The 16,252-nt window shown below is 41.7% G+C and overlaps 1 protein-coding gene across 1 annotated transcript; it reads left to right on the top strand.

Moving 5' to 3' along the window:
• Positions 1-824: 824 nt before the first annotated feature.
• LOC126991119 (uncharacterized) lies at positions 825-12,975 on the top strand. The gene is made up of 4 exons (XM_050849871.1): positions 825-957; positions 1,094-1,179; positions 11,663-11,810; positions 12,923-12,975. Exons 1-4 carry the CDS (start codon positions 834-836, stop codon positions 12,973-12,975), a joined length of 411 nt encoding a protein of 136 aa, XP_050705828.1. The 5' UTR covers positions 825-833.
• The last annotated feature ends 3,277 nt before the right edge of the window (positions 12,976-16,252 follow it).

Below are 16,252 nucleotides of genomic sequence, written 5' to 3'. Positions count from 1 at the left end.
TAAAGAGCTGTGACAGTCTAGGGTTCCCCCCGTGAGGTGCGGTGTCAGCGTGAAGTGTTCTTCTTGTGTTTTGGGTGGCTCTTGTTTACACTGTAGTGCCGTTAAAGATCCGGACGGGATAAAATACATGCACATATTCCTTTTAAAAAGATATCAATGAAGTACATTAATTAAATTTGAATTGTTTATATTGATACTTCCATAATTATGCATAAAAAGTGTAATTTATGTTAATATAACGAGATATCGGACGTCTAATCGACACGGAAGATTGGCAACGCTGTTTTCTTGCACGGCAGCTCCCAATCCTACTCGGAAGTGGCTTGTGGCGCTGTGATGCAGCACGCCCAAGTAAGTCTCTCAACTCTGCGTGACGTCACCATGCCTGGGAAGATATTTTGGGAGCACAATGATACACCCCGGCCCTTGGCCTAATAGGTCCTTAACCCTATAGGGCAGGGTTGTATGGTGAAAACGGTTCTCCCCGTACGGCAATAGTTTTTCCATTATCAATTTCACGACTCTCCTTAATTAACCCATCAGCCTTAATTTTGTGAACTTTATTATTATTATTATCATTATTATTATTATTATTATTATTATTATTATTATTATTATTATTATTATCACACAAACACCCACGCATACCCCCCCCCCCCCTCTCTCTCTCTCTCTCTCTCTCTCTCTCTCTCTCTCTCTCTCTCTCTCTCTCTCTTCATTTATCTATCTATTTATCTCTCTCCCTTTCCTTCTTGAGGTGAACAAGTTGGTAGGTGACTTTGACGTGCAAATCCGTGTTTCTGAGTTTGTTTATCTCCTCTGCAGACATCAGAATGGACCCTGACGCGAACCAAACCACGTCCGCTCGCGGTTTACCATCACTGTCCCCAGTTGACTCTTCGGCGCGTGAAGGTTCCTCAGTGTGCAGCAATTATTGTATCACCGGTGATGGCAATGGTTGGTTGTGGATTTTTTTTTCCTAAGAGTACGTATGTCTACCCTGTTATGCTGCCGAATTACACGATTCTTTATACTAGTGTTTACATGTGTAGTACTTAGGTAAATCTCATAGTACTTATGTTCATGTTGACAGACAGTGTTGAGTTGACGCCAGTTCCAGAAAAAGTTAAGAGCACGCCCGAACAGCCCATGGAGAAGCCGAGGCCCTCCGTGTTGCAGGTATGGAGTAAACGTGATAGTGAGAACGGCGGCACGAGCTCGTTGTAAGACAAAGTCAACCGTACTGTTTAAGAGAGTTTAATGTCAACCATAGCAGCGGAGATAAAGTAAGGAGAGATAGTGTGTGTAAAGAGTGTTCGCGGCACCACGGGCCTGAGCCTAACAGCTAACACCACTGACCTAAACTATCACAGAGATGAAAGGTGACTCTCTCTCTCTCTCTCTCTCTCTCTCTCTCTCTCTCTCTCTGCCTGCGGAGTCTGTAAAAAGGATTAACTACAGAAGGAAAAGGCAAGGGAAATGTGTCCCTTACTTTCTCGCAACATATAATCAGAGTAAGAGCAGGAAAAAAAGTCACTATTATGAATTTTGTTTAGGAATAACAGCTGTGGTGTGAAAAGAATGAATAAAAAATAAATATATAAAGGAAATCATATGGAGGAATGCCCACCTTTGATGGCTGAGAATGTGTGTGTGACTGTGTGTGTCGTGTGACTGTGTGTGTATGTACAGTCGGCTATAGAGAGTAGTGTCACACTGTCCAGTAAGTTTCGTTCAGAAAGCGACATCTGGCAACCCCTCCACGCGACATGAAAATTATTACATCCTATCGAAATCGTACTGTTGTGGTGATCGGTGGTCACAGGTGCACTCTCCATAATTTTAAGATAGATATTTATCAAAAGTGCCCGTCGCTAACGCTTAATAAATATTTTTTCTTTAGGCTCTGTCGCTACATTTTGACACGAGCTTTTAGTTTCGGTCAAATTTAGTCAAGAGCAATTCTAAGTTGTTTATCAAACTATGATACATTTAAAAATATACTGCATTAATTAAGGGAGATTGTTATGCCTTTTAACTTAAAAAATATATCCCTGACAGCCGAGATCTTGTTCTTTAAAAAAAAAAAATTATACGTAATAATAGGCTATGAACGTTCACTTGGCGTCGTCGACCGCGGGCTTTTCCGCGCTCGCACTCAACACACACACACACACACACACACACACACGTATTTATACTTAGATATTACGTAATCTTCACGGAGAAATGATTTTAGATTTTTGATGATCTGAATTGTCTTTGAGGCTTTATAGTGACGGGAATTAAGGCTGCGAGTTAAAGAGACATTCAAGCCTATTTGCTGTTTGATGGTAAGGAGCATTAGTCACTGCCTGCCTCTGTGAAGGACAGCATTGCACACGGTATTTTCAAAGTTTAATAAGAAAAAGTGTTTCAGACTGTTCGTGATGTTTTACCTCGTCATCATCATCATCATGTAGAAGACATTCATTATCGCATTTCTAAATTGAATTCATGTAATCTGGTATATTTCTAACTACATTATGTTATAATATAATATAATATTATACAATATTATAATTACACGGTCACACACACACGATACACACTGAAACGCGTCACTAACATCGCCAGTGAATACGCCACCGTGGTATAGTTGCCAGATACCGCCACCAGGCTAAACATTCTGAAAACCGTGACACTACTCTCTGTCGTCGACTGTACGTATTTGTGTTTGTAAATAATATATTCATGTATATGCATGTCTGTGTAGTGTGTATGTAGACCCTGCTCCCTCTTAAAGTCCACAAGAAAGATTTCAGTGCTTCGTCATTAACTATATATTGTGCAATTATACAAAAATAAGACTGAAAAAGATGAACTGGCAGCGCTGAGCTCTTCTTATCGCACGTGTGTTGTCGTGTTGTGACGTGTGCCCGGTGGTGTAGCGGGCGTATGAGCAGAGTTAACGATGAAGCGGATTTTTCACAGCGGAAGTGTGATATGGGGAGGCGGTGGCTGAGTGGTTAGCGTGTTGGCGCGGCGTCCAGGAGATCCAGGAGGGACGCTGGTTTGAATCCTGACCGTCACACAGCTGGGATTTTTCAATCACCGCCGAGTGGCCAAGACTACCCGTGCACATACTGCCCTATAGACCACCTATTAACCCGGACTCTAGATTATCTCTCCAAAGAGAGGCTCAAAGATGAGCTCCGGGGGGCAGTATGATAAAAAAAAGATGGCGCCAATATAAACACTCGCCTGCGCTACATCGGGCTGGGTCGACCATCAGGCCCCCACCAGTTAAACAGCCTAACTGCGCAATAGGCCGCGACGCGAAAAAAATATTTCCATTTGTTCAGGATTTTGGTCATTCACTATATATATATATATATATATATATATATATATATATATATATATATATATATATATATATATATATATATATTTTTTTTTTACGTTATTGCCTATTGCGCCGGTAGGCATCTTCCCGGTGGGGCCTGATGGTCGGGCCAAGGCTTCTTCCAGGTGGGGCCTGATGGTCGGCCCAGCCCGTTCTGGCGCAGGCGAGTGTTTATAGTGGCGCCATCTTGCATTGACTCATGCTGCCCCCCGGAACTCGTTCTTGATTCGCTTGGACGGCTTCCTCTAGAGTCCGGGTTGATGGGTGGTCTTCAGGACAGCATGTGGGTAGTTTTAAGCCACTCGGCGGTGACTGAAAAATCAGAGTGGTAGCGTGAGGATTCGAACCCGCGTCGTCCATCACGCGGCGAATGTGGGTCCAGTACGCTATCACTTCGGCCACCGCCTACTATATAGTGAATTACCAAAATCCTGAACACATCCGCAGCCGCATCCGTGATGATGTCATACTTTCATATTCGCATCCGCATCCGCAATTTGGTAAAAAATATATCCGCATCTGCATCCGGAATATATGTACATATGACATCCGCATACACAATCGCAGATCTTTGAAATCTGACATCCGAGACAATTAATATATATATATATATATATATATATATATATATATATATATATATATATATATATATATATATATATATATATATATATATATATATATATATATATATATATATATATATATATATATATATATATATATATATATATATATATATATATATATATATATATATATATATATATATATATATATATATATATATATATATATATATATATATATATATATATATATATCTATATATAGCGGAATTGTGATTTGCGGACTAACAAAAAATTAGCGGGTGCCCACCCCTGTGAGCCACAAACACAATCTCTCTCTCTCTCTCTCTCTCTCTCTCTCTCTCTCTCTCTCTCTCTCTCTCTCTCTCTCTCTCTCTCCTTCCTTGCCAGGCAGGCTGCTTCCATTCATACTATATCCGAGCGTCACTTTAAGAAACTGCACTCGGCGGGCATTGGAGCCAATCTGATAGCGTGTATAAGAGATTGGCTCACCGGCAGAAAACAACAGACAGCCTTCCGATTGGCTTCCAGTCACTAGTGGAGTGCCTCAAGGGTCAGTGCTGGGACTCATTATCTTTATCATATATATCAATGACCTAGAATCAGGACTGACATCCACAATATCGAAATTTGCTGATGACACAAAGGTGGGTGGAAAGGCCCTCACAAAGACCGACTGTGAAATCATTCAGAAAGACCTCAATCACATTATCAAATGGTCGGAAAAATGGCAAATGTCCTTCAGTGTTGACAAATGCAAAGTCATGCACATTATGTCCAGAAATAGTAACCACACATATATCATGAATGGGAAACCTCTGCAGGCGATGCAGGAGGAAAAGGATCTTGGAGTCACTATCAGCAGTGACCTGAAACACGCGAATCACTGTAAAACAGCATATAACAAAGCCAACACTATGCTCGGGTTCATAGCGAAGAACGTGATGCTACCCTTGTATAATTCCATGGTAAGACCGCACCTCGAGTATGCAGTGCAGTTCTGGTCTCCTAATTACGGAAAGTATATTGATTTACTGGAGAGGATTCAACGACGCGCCACGAAGATGATTCCAACCTTAAGGGCTCAACCGTACGAGGAACGACTCAAGCGACTCAATCTCTTTACATTGGAGAAAAGACGTCTACGAGGGGATATGATTCAAGTCTTCTAGTACCTGAAAAACTTCGATAACGTCGATTACTCCAAATTCTTTGAGCTGCAAACCAACTCAAGAACTAGAAATAACGGTTTACCCATTCAGTCGAGTCGATGTAACACATACATTGGAAGGAGTTTCTTTTCAAACCGAATCATCCGCCACTGGAACAATTTTCCCTCAGAAGCACGAGTAGAAAATGCGAACACCATCAACTCCTTCAAATATCGAATCGACCGTCATTTTACTGCGTCGGGAGTGAACTGAATATCGAGTTGCTGCCATCTGCTCCTCAATATCGAGGTGCTTTCATCTGCTTCTCAAGCCCCAAGTGGCTGTCGAGCAGATTAATCACCAAAGCGGGGGACCTCGTAATGAGCCAATAGGCTTTCTGTTGCCTGCATTTCCATGTTTCCCCCCCATGGCGCCGTTCCGAGGAAGGTCTTAGTTGTGAGTGACAGTCAAGTCAGGCTCATTGACAGGTACTGTTGTTCAAGGGATAAGGGGAAAAGACTTCGAGTTTGTTTTCCCAGGGCAGGTATACAACACATTTCTGACAGGATTGAAGATATTTTAGTGGGGGAAAGTACTCAGCCAATCGTCTTCTGCACTTTCGGTGACAATGATATCGGTAGGGTGGGAAGCGAATATATATTTAGGCGCTTTAGGGAATCGTTCGCTAAAGTGAAAGACTTCGGGGGGGGGGGACGTTTGTGGTGTTTTGCCCAGGAGGGGGGTAGGTGAGGTATGGCTTTCCAGGGCCATAGCAGTAAACAGCAGGCTGGCGGCCCACTGTAAGCGTAATGGTTGGCTTTTCATTAATAATTGGGACCTCTTCTACGATAAAGGCACCTTGTGTGCCAAGGATGGTGTGTAGTTGTCCCTCCAGGGGGTTGGGTTGAAGTTATCGCAGACTCCCTTGAGCGATCAATTAGCACCCTGCAGGACTTTTTAGGGTAGGCGAGGGGGAAGGGCCTAACATCAGTGGCTATGCGTCGCAGACTTGGACTAGGGAGCACAGGATTATTTGAGAGGATGTAACAAATGATGGTCTAACGGCTTATTACACCAACAGTAGGAGTCTCAGGAACAAGATAGGTCTACTGAGGGGGAAAGCATGTGTCGAGAAATTCGACATTATAGCTATCACGGAAACATGGGTGGATACTGCAAACAAAAACTTCATGTCGGAATATGAAATAGATGGTTATCAGATGTTTCACAGAGATAGAAAGGGAAGAAGGGGAGGGGGAGTAGCACTTTATGTTAAAGACACCTTTAAATGTTCCGCTAACAATTCTGTTCAAACAAATGGTGACCCAGAATCAGCTTGGGTGGACGTCCACAAAGGGAAAGACAAACTAATTCTAGTGGTTCTTTATAGGCCACCCAACCTTAGCAGGCAGGACACTGATATATTACTACAAGAGGTTGGCAGGGCGAGCAGGAGTAAAAATGTCTGCATAATGGAAGATTTTAACTATAGGAATATAGACTGGGAAGGAGTGGTGGGTGATCTAAATTCTGAGGATTTTCTGAAAGTAATACAAGATAATTTTCTCAAGTAGACAATAACTGAGCCCACCAGAGGTAACAGCATTTTACTTGGTGTTAACTAACAATGAGAATATGATCAATGAGCTAGATGTTGGGGGAGAATTAGGTGGCAGTGATCACAAGGAAATTAGGTTTATACTAGACTGGGCGGTGACCCATGAACTCAACCCTGTGTCGGTGCCAGACTTTAGAAGAACCGATTACAAGGCGATTATAAGGGGCTCAGAAGACACCTTGAAGAGGTAAATTGGGGAACCTTAGGGCTGGATGAGGGCCAGATCTCAGGGCTGGAACCGGAAAGGTAGGGGCACCATGTAAAAATGACCTACAATAATCTAGTAAGACTAATTCCAGAGGGTCAGAGACAGCATATCCCTTACCAAGCACGTAGAAAGGAAAATAACGACCCTAAATGGATGACCCGCAGACTCAAGCATGAGATTGGCTTGAAGAGACGAATTTATAGGAAAATACAGAACGGAGAAATCCACCTCAGTGGTAGGTATGTTGAACTAGCCAGGTCGGTGAAAAAGAACACCCGCCTAGCAAAAATAAATTATGAGATTAGGGACTAGCCAACGAGGCCAAGAACGATCCCAAAGGCTTCTTCAAATTGTACAGAACGAAAACGAGGGACAAAAATTGGACCGTTGAAAAGAAACACGGGTGAGCCCGTTGGGAACGGAGAAGATATGAGTCAAATGTTGAATGACTATTTCGTCTCAGTTTTCACGCAGGAAAATCTATCAACCGTTCCGGAGAGAGTTCAGGTATATGAGGGCGAAGAGAACGACAAGTTAGGGGATGTGATCATCACTAGGCAAGTAGTCCAGGATGAGATTGGAAGGTTGAAGAAAAACAAATCGCCGGGCCCAGACGAAGTATTCCCGCGGGTTCTGAAAGAATGCAAGGAGGTCCTTAGTGGCCCACTTACCGATATCTTTAAGATGTTGGTAAATTTTGGGTTTGTGCCCAATCAATGGGAAGTAGCTAATGTGACACCGATTTTCAAAAAGGGAGACAAGTCAGCCACCTCAAATTATCGCCCAATTAGCTTAACATCAGTTGTAGGAAAGATGTTGGAGTCGATTATATCGGGGAGCATTCGGGACCATTTAGAGAAGCATAATTTAATTCACGAATCACAGCATGGGTTCTCGAAGGGTAGGTCTTGCCTTACTAACCTGTTCTCCTTCTACACTAAATTAATCTAGGCGGTTGACCGAGATGAAAACTATGACGTATTGTATCTAGATTTCAGTAAAGCTTTCGACAAAGTCCCTCATCACCGGCTATTACTAAAATTACAGGCTCACGGCGTAGATGGGAAAGTTATGAACTGGATCAGGGCGTGGCTTAATGGTAGGAAGCAGAGTGTACAAATCAACGATAACAAATCTGAATAGGCTAATGATACGAGTGGAGTCCCATAGGGGTTGTTGCTGGGTCCTCTGCTTTTTATTATTTACATCAATGACTTGGACATAGGAATTCGTAGTGATGTCAATAAGTTCGTAGATGATACCAAGTGTCGGGAAGTGTAGCATTCTGAGTGTAGGTAGGAATAACCCCTCACACAATTACTCCTTAAATGACACTCCTCTAAGCAGGTCTGGGCGTGAGACTTAAAGTCTTAGTGAGCGCTGACTTCCGTCCTAGAGCTCAATGCATTCAGGCTAAAAATCGGGCAAACAGAGTACTGGGTTTCATTTCAAGGAAAGTAAGCAATAGGAGCGCTGAGGTCATCCTAAAACTTTACTTAGCACTAGTTAGACCTCATCTCGATTATACAGTTCAGTTCTGGTCGCCTTACTATAGAATGGATATCAAGATGTTAGAATCTGAACAGAGGAGGATGACAAAGATTATTCAGGTGATGAGAAACTTGCCTTATGAAGATAGACTGAAGCATTTAAATCTACACTCTCTAGAAAGGTGAAGATTGCGATGCGACCTGATCGAAGTCTATAAATGGAGGAAGGGCTTTAATGAAGGGGATGTCAATAAGATTTAGGTAGTAAAAGAGCCAGGTAGGACACGTAGCAATGGTTTTAAGTTAGACAAATTCAGATTCAGCATAGACATAGGCAAGAATTGGTTCACCAGTAGAGTGGTAGATGAATGGAACAGGCTTGGCAGTCATGTTGTGGGTGCCAATACCATAGATACATTCAAGAAGAGATTGCATAAAGTCATGGCTAGTGAGGTCAGGTGGGGTTGAGAGTACTGGAGCTGCATTGTATAGGCTAACAGGCCTCTTGCAGACTCCTTACGTTCTTATGTTCTTATGTTAAAATCTCAACTGTAAACTTCACATCTCTCTTACTAAATCACCTTCCTCAAGATTGGATGTTCTGTATCGTCTCCGCCAGTTCTTCCACCCCTTACAGATTGTTTCCATATATAAGGACCTTGTCCGCTCTAGTATGGAGTATGCATCTCCCGTATGGGGGGCTCCACTCACATACCTCTCTTTAGTCCGTGGGCCACCCTCACAAAATAGCTCTAGAAAACAAGTTTCGTCGGGCATATGTCCGCATTGAAATTTTTCACTTGTAATAGGTTGCAGCAATGTTCTCAACACTTTATCCGTAGAGCTTAACCAAAATACACGTTAAGTGATAGGAAAAGCAACTCTAAACACTTTTCATCTATGGCAATTTGTGTTTAACGCCTTCGTTTTAAAGTTACAGGATGTTTAAATACGAAAATTGATCAATTTCAGTTTGGTCCTGATCTGAAAATAACGGTAGAGACATCAGGATGGTTGCAAATTACTCTAAAATACAAGCCAAACAATTTATATTCAGACAACATTGGGCTAATGTTAACTATTTGACCTATAAAAACAGTCATCGTTATGCATGCTGTCATGAAAATACCATTTGCATCGTATTTTGCTTAAACAAGTTGTACAGCCTAAACAGTTGCCATTAGACAAAGACTGTCTTAATGTAATTTGTTTGTCTTGTAAAGTAGAGTAATTTGCAACCATCCTGAAGTCTCTATATTCAGATCAGGAACAAAGGTTGATTCAATTAATTACAGGATGTTTAAATAAGAAAAATTCATTGAATCAGTCATTGTTCCTAATCTGAATATCATGGTAGGGACTTGATGGTTGCAAATTACTCTACTTTACAAGACAAACAAATTACATTAAGACAGTCTTTGTCTAATGGCAACTGTTTAGGCTGTACAACTTGTTTAAGCAAAATACGATGCAAATGGTATTTTCATGACAGCATGCATAAACTGACTGTTTTATAGGTCAAATAGTTAACATTAGCCCAATGTTGTCTGAATATAAATTGTTTGGCTTGTATTTTAGAGTAATTTGCAACCATCCATGTCTCTACCTTTATTTTCAGATCAGGACCAAAGGCTGGATCAATTTTCGTATTTAAGCATCCTGTAACTTTAAAACGAAGGCGTTAAACACAAATTGCCATAGATGAAAATCACTTAACGTGTAGGGAATACTATTTTATATCTCATGTCAAGTACAACAAATGTAAAAATAAACATACAAGTAATTTGTTCTAACAAATTCCCAAAGTCGCAAGGCCATTTCAAAATTATATGGATTATATTTACTAACATTACGGTCTTCTGTCTTCTTAAAAAACGAGAATAGTCCCGTGAGTCGAAATATTCATCAGAACGAACAGGCAAGGCGTTTGTTTACAGTTAATATTAAAACCTTATTAGAATAGGTACGTAAATATTTTTTGTATAAATAAAACTACATATATTTGACATACTTTATTTGTGCTTTTTTATTCAATTCAATATTCATTAAAGCATTAAAAAAAAAAAAATATTGAATTTAATTTAGTCAGCCATAAAAGTACATTTTCTTTGGCGCTTTTAAGCATTAGAGAATACCACAAGTTTTTGTGGAATACTATCCTATTCATATAAAAAAATAGATTTTAATATGCTATTATTTCGTAAACGTGCAAGTAAAACTAGTTAAGCTCCTCGAAACTAGCTTCTATGTAATAAAACCTATTATATCCTGAAGAAAACGAGCGCTGCGGAATGATGCCCGACGAAAGTGTAAGATATTCCAGGGTGGCCCACGGACTACTTGGACAGAGTGGAGTCTAAGGCTCTTCGTCTCATCAGCTCCCCTCCTCTTAATGACAGTCTTCTGCCTCTTAATTCCCGCCTCCATGTTGCATCTCTTTCTATCTTCTATCGATATTTTCATGCTGACTGCTCTTTGAACTTGCTGACTGCATGCCTCCACCCATCCAGCGGCCCCACTGCACTCGACTTTCTACTCTAGCTCATTCCTATACTATCCAAACCCCTTATGCAAGAGTTTACCAGCCTCTCCATTCTTTCATTCGTTTCATTGGTAAATTCTGGAACAGCCTTCCTTCGTCTGTATTTCCTCCTGCCTATGACTTGACCTCCTTCAAGAGGAGTGTATCAAGACACCTCTCCATCCGAAATTGACCTCTCTTTTGGCCGCTCTATACTTTTCGTTCTGTGGGAGCAACAGTTAGCGGACTTTTTTTTTACTACATTTTATTTTTGTTGTCCTTAAGTTGCTCTCTGTGCTATAGAAAAAAAATGTGGGTAGCCTGCTACACAGCGATGGCTGAAAAAATGTTAGCCTGTATCGGCGGGCTGGGCTTGACCTCCTGCACGCTGACCACTCAGCTACCGCCTCCCCAAGGTGTGTGTGTGTGTGTGTGTGTGTGTGTGTGTGTAATTCACCTTTTGGTCTACTGCGGGTCTCTCTCGAGACAGACAGCCGTTCCCCTACGGAGAAGCACAGTGCTTATCGTACCGATCTTTGGGTAGGGCTGAGACCACTCACGCACAACACACCGCGACAACGAGGTCACAACTCTTTGCCTGACGTCGCGTGTATGTGTGTGTGTGTGTCTGTGTGTGTGCGTGTGCGTGTGTGTGTGTCAGACATTAGCGTTCCCCTGTTCTCTCTCTTCCAGATAATGCTCGTACTCTTTGGGTCCCTTGGCCACTTTGCGATGGGCCTGAGCGTGGCGTGGCCAAACGTCTTGGCCTCCAGCCTGGCCGTGGAAAACAGCACACTTGCCAGTGAAGTGGCAGGGAATATGGAAAAAATGGATTTAGTTGGTGAGTTACCTTTTTCAAATAGAGGAGAATTGTCATCAAAGTAGGTGTCTAATCTCTCTCTCTCTCTCTCTCTCTCTCTCTCTCTCTCTCTCTCTCTCTCTCTCTCTCTCTCTCTCCGCTTAAGTATTTATATATTTTTTTTATAATATTAATATTGTTCGTCCTAGGACTTGGCTTTGTTTCATCGGGTTGTTCTGATGAGAGTATGTGAGTTAACTTGACAATCTCTATGACAATTCTATCGATGACTTATGTTTTTTTTTTTTTTTTGGGGGGGGGGCAATCGAAAAGATGAAAATACGCATGCTCAAGGTACTAAACTGATTTATAAATTACACATGATGGCTGTCACCAATAATATTTTTGCAATTGATTTTGTTTCTGTGCAGAAAATGAGGTTTCACTTCCCTTTATAATTGTAGAGTACAAAGCATGCTTTTCATTATAGGTAGGTTTCCTTCGCCCGAGGTGTATATTGAGCTTTTGTCTTCATTTCGAAGCATTCCTATACCTTTTGTTTTGGTAATGTGATTTTTTTTCTTTTTTGCGTCATGCTTTTTTTTTTGGCTTCATCCTTATTGCTGTTCATCTGGCACTTATAGTAGCATGGATGCTTTAGTTTATAGTTATTTTAGTGGTTTATTCAGAACTGTAAGACACTGGAAATCGAAGGTGCCAAAGCCATTTACCACTAAGTTACAGTATAATACAAAAAAAAAAAAAACTTTTGAGACATGGGCGTTTATCGTCACTGATATGCTTATCTTCCTTTTTTCAAGTTGTTATGATCTAAATAAACAACCAATATTACCTTTCTAAGCAAACTACATTTAGGCTGACACATCAACAATATAATACTACAACAATACAATACAGATCTATTATTACAGTTGTGGAACAAGTGAGAAACTCGTGCGCGGTGCATGTGTCACGTCGTGCCGTTGCCTCGCAGATCACCCATGTGGCATTAATTTCACGTCAATGTCGAGTAGACTATTAGTTATGGAACCCATGCTTCTTTTACGGCTACATTGTAAAAACTAACCACCTTCGTATACATGTGCTTGATGTAGGCCTCACAATTTTTCTTACTGGGATACGGTCTCTTCCAGGCACCACACAGAGTAGAAACGGCCATAGAGGCTTGGTTACTCAAGAGGAGTGAAGAAAACAAGATTGACATGGTCTAGGACTCTAGAATATCTTCTTCGGCCCGGGAGAGGTGGTGCAATGCGTGGTGTGACGGTTCTTGAAACTTCGCAGCAATATCTCCTCTCTACGCCTTTGCTTTTTGTCCTTTCTTTCTTCTTTGATAGAGTCCTATCTTGTGTAAAACAGAGGAAGTTTTAAAGCAAAGAAAACAACGAAAATGAGATAATAATCAAGAAGTAATGGCAGAAATTCTGGTGCGTCTTAACTTAGACCCAAGTCCTAAAGTTCTTGGTCCGACCTTCTCCACCTGCCACGCAGCTATATTCGATGCCAAAGGATTGCAAGATTTTTGAAATTATAAATGATTATTTTACTGCATCAGCATTACGCAGTTATAAAGAAAATAAGTGGGTGTATTTATTTTATTGATAGTCCTGTAGCCGTGCCAGAACATTTAATTAAACGAGGAAGGAAGAGAGTAAGCAAGTTTTATACAAACTTATTAAATTGTAATATTAGGCTATCTGTGTATCTTTGCTACGAAGCCACTCGTTCATCGCCTACAACGAGTGGCTTCGTAGCATAAAAACACAGATTTTGTATAAAAAATTGCTTACCTCTTTTCCTTTCTAACGTATCAATAATCTGTTGACACTAATGTATTCAGGAGAATTTTCTTTATCAGCTGACAGTTTATTTTTACAACAGTTGAAAAAATTATATGGAAAATTTGGCATGGAAGAAAAACGATATAAACATTTATAACCCCGTCTTCGACTCCAACTCCCATTATTTCCTTAATTTTTAGTAAATTTGAATTTCTTTTTAAGACAGTCAAAATCTTTTATCTTGCTACTGTCCAATAATGAAAAATACAAGCATGTATTACGCTTCTACCTCCTAAACCCAGCCTTCTTTCAAGAATTTCAAACTCTGCCTCCACCTCTCCAGCAGCCCCTCTGCACACGGCTTTATACTCATCCTTATACTCCCTGCATCCTCTATACACGCTTTAACCAACAGCTTAATTATTTTATTCGTTCCGTTGGTAAACTCTGGATCTGCTTTCCTATTTTTTTCCTCATACCAAAGACTTAAACACTTTTAACCGGGAAACATCAAGACACCTCTTCAAATAGCTTTGGCCTATCTGCTTTGCTACTCTTCTACTTAACAATGCAGGAGAAACTCCATGTTTTTTGTGTGCACTTTTTTTTTTCATGTGTGTGTGTGTGTGTGTGTGTGTGTGTGTGTGTCCTCCTCCACTTGGCATTGTCTCTTACAGATACAAACAGGTAGGCAGGGTCGACTGATGGTTAGCGTTTCACATGCCCGTATAGCCGGAGTTGGCGTTCACCGACTATGAATGGCAATATGCCACGAATCAGTCTAATGGAGTAATCGCCGATTTTACACTATCATTCCAGAGTTAACCCATGGTTGTGCGTAGACACTTCTTGCCAAAGGCATGACTCCGACCCTTCAAGTCAATGTGATAGAGTAAGAAGGGAGCACAGGTAACTTGACGATTCGGATGCTTACCTTTCTGTATCAAGTATCGACAACTGTATAAACTCCTGCTGCGCTTCCATAACACCGTGGGCAAGGCCAGTTCACTTTAAGAATTCCTGACAATACCCAATGTTATTATTAGCAACGCCACCAATGTATCTAATATTTTATAAGATATCAATATCGTCGCCACCAAACACGTCTACCTTGGGGATCTGGAGAGACAAGTCCTTTGCCTCTTCGTGCTGTGCCTCGGGAGTCAGAACCATCATCGGCAAAAACAAGGTCAGTCACCCTGATATTACCAATAGATGCTCCACAATGACTGATCCACAAATCTGCCAAGTACCCAGTCCTTATCAGTGTTAAAGAACGATGGGGCAAGGACACAACCTGGAATCCACATTAGCAGTAGATGGGCAAGCACCTTGCCTGGCACACTGAGCAGTATAATACCACCGTAGTTGATGCAGTACTGGTGATCCCCTATCCGATTCCATATAGGGACGGCCAGCCTTCTCTCTTTCAGGAAAAGTGGTACCATTTTGCCATACGGAAGTCAATACCGCATGTAATCCTTTCTAGCTTTAAATAGAATCGCACTTATGTTTCAGATACCAAGTACCTTTCCACCCCTCATTCTTGACATAACCTCTCTGACCTCGTTAAAAGAGGGTGGACTGTCGTCGATAGATGGATCAGAGTCCGCCTCCAGAAGTGTTAAGGGTAGTAATTTCCTGTTATTTCTCTCTTTACTGTAAAATTTCCATGTTCCTTTCTTCCTTAAAGGCACATGGTGTTCTCTTCTAACTATTTCCTGCCGGCACGTTGCCGGAGGGAGAGGTGGGTGGGGAGGAGCCTTCATATATTCTGTCATGTCCTACCACACGTAAATTACTAGTAGTAGCAGTAGTAGACGGACACCCTGTGGGGTTCTTGAAAAGGTCTGGACTTCTGAAGATCTCGTCAAATTCTCAGCAATAATTTTTTTTTTAAATAAAGTATCTGAAAATTTAGTTATCAGACTCACAGCCCTCTTTAAGTCACTTATTTTTTACCAATCCCACTTCTCATAGGGTAAGCAAAGACCAGATGAACCTACTCTTAAGTTTATTTAAAGCAACAAAGAAAACTCGCTGGAAATAACGAATAATTAATTAATTCCAGGCACACAACAACCTAGCTAACTGGATTAAACTATCCTATGCAAGGAGTGTACTTAGCTGTAGATGGGCGCTCCTGTAGCCACACCTTGATCTACCACGTGGTCCGTTCGCGCACGTTGAAGTCCTCCGGCCTCTTCTCGTACCTTCCAAGGTGCTAAACACAGTAACACGCCTTTCGTACCTCCCAAGAGCTTCCCTCGCCTGCAGTACACAGCTACCTAGCTTGTTGATACAACAAGACAGGAAAACCACCACGATGCACGTGGCGCGGGAAGCAGCGGAGGGACGTCTTGTCACGGTGGGTTCACTCGGAGAAAGATGGCGCGGTCAAGGGGCGACTTGCTGCGCTCCGCAGGCAAAATGCCGGCACTCGCCACAGTTGACATCTCTCGTTCTGCATAAAACTTACACTAACGCATGTGAATACACATGCTGTTGCCGGCCCGCATAAAATTAAGTCTTCTCAGAGCGAGATAAATGCGCCGTTCCACGAGCCGCCGGCCGCTCTCGCTCCGCCCCCGTACCTTGCGATTGGCTCTCTTGTCCCATGTGTGTCCTTGTTACACCCTGCACAAAGGTAGAAGAGAACTCAAGTTTATGCCACAGAGGCAC

This window comes from Eriocheir sinensis, chromosome 6 (assembly GCF_024679095.1).
Source record: "Eriocheir sinensis breed Jianghai 21 chromosome 6, ASM2467909v1, whole genome shotgun sequence".
Taxonomy (NCBI): Eukaryota; Metazoa; Arthropoda; class Malacostraca; order Decapoda; family Varunidae; genus Eriocheir; species Eriocheir sinensis.
The sequence above is the reverse complement of the archived record's forward strand: the minus strand, read 5'-3'. Positions and strand labels throughout refer to the sequence as shown.

Coding starts and splice junctions, on each gene's coding strand:
- LOC126991119 (XM_050849871.1), top strand. CDS start 834: ATGGACCCTGACGCGAACCAAACCACGTCCGCTCGCGGTTTACCATCA. Junction 958..1,093: donor TATCACCGGTGATGGCAATG/GTTGGTTGTGGA, acceptor TCATGTTGACAG/ACAGTGTTGAGTTGACGCCA. Junction 11,811..12,922: donor GGAAAAAATGGATTTAGTTG/GTGAGTTACCTT, acceptor GGTCTCTTCCAG/GCACCACACAGAGTAGAAAC.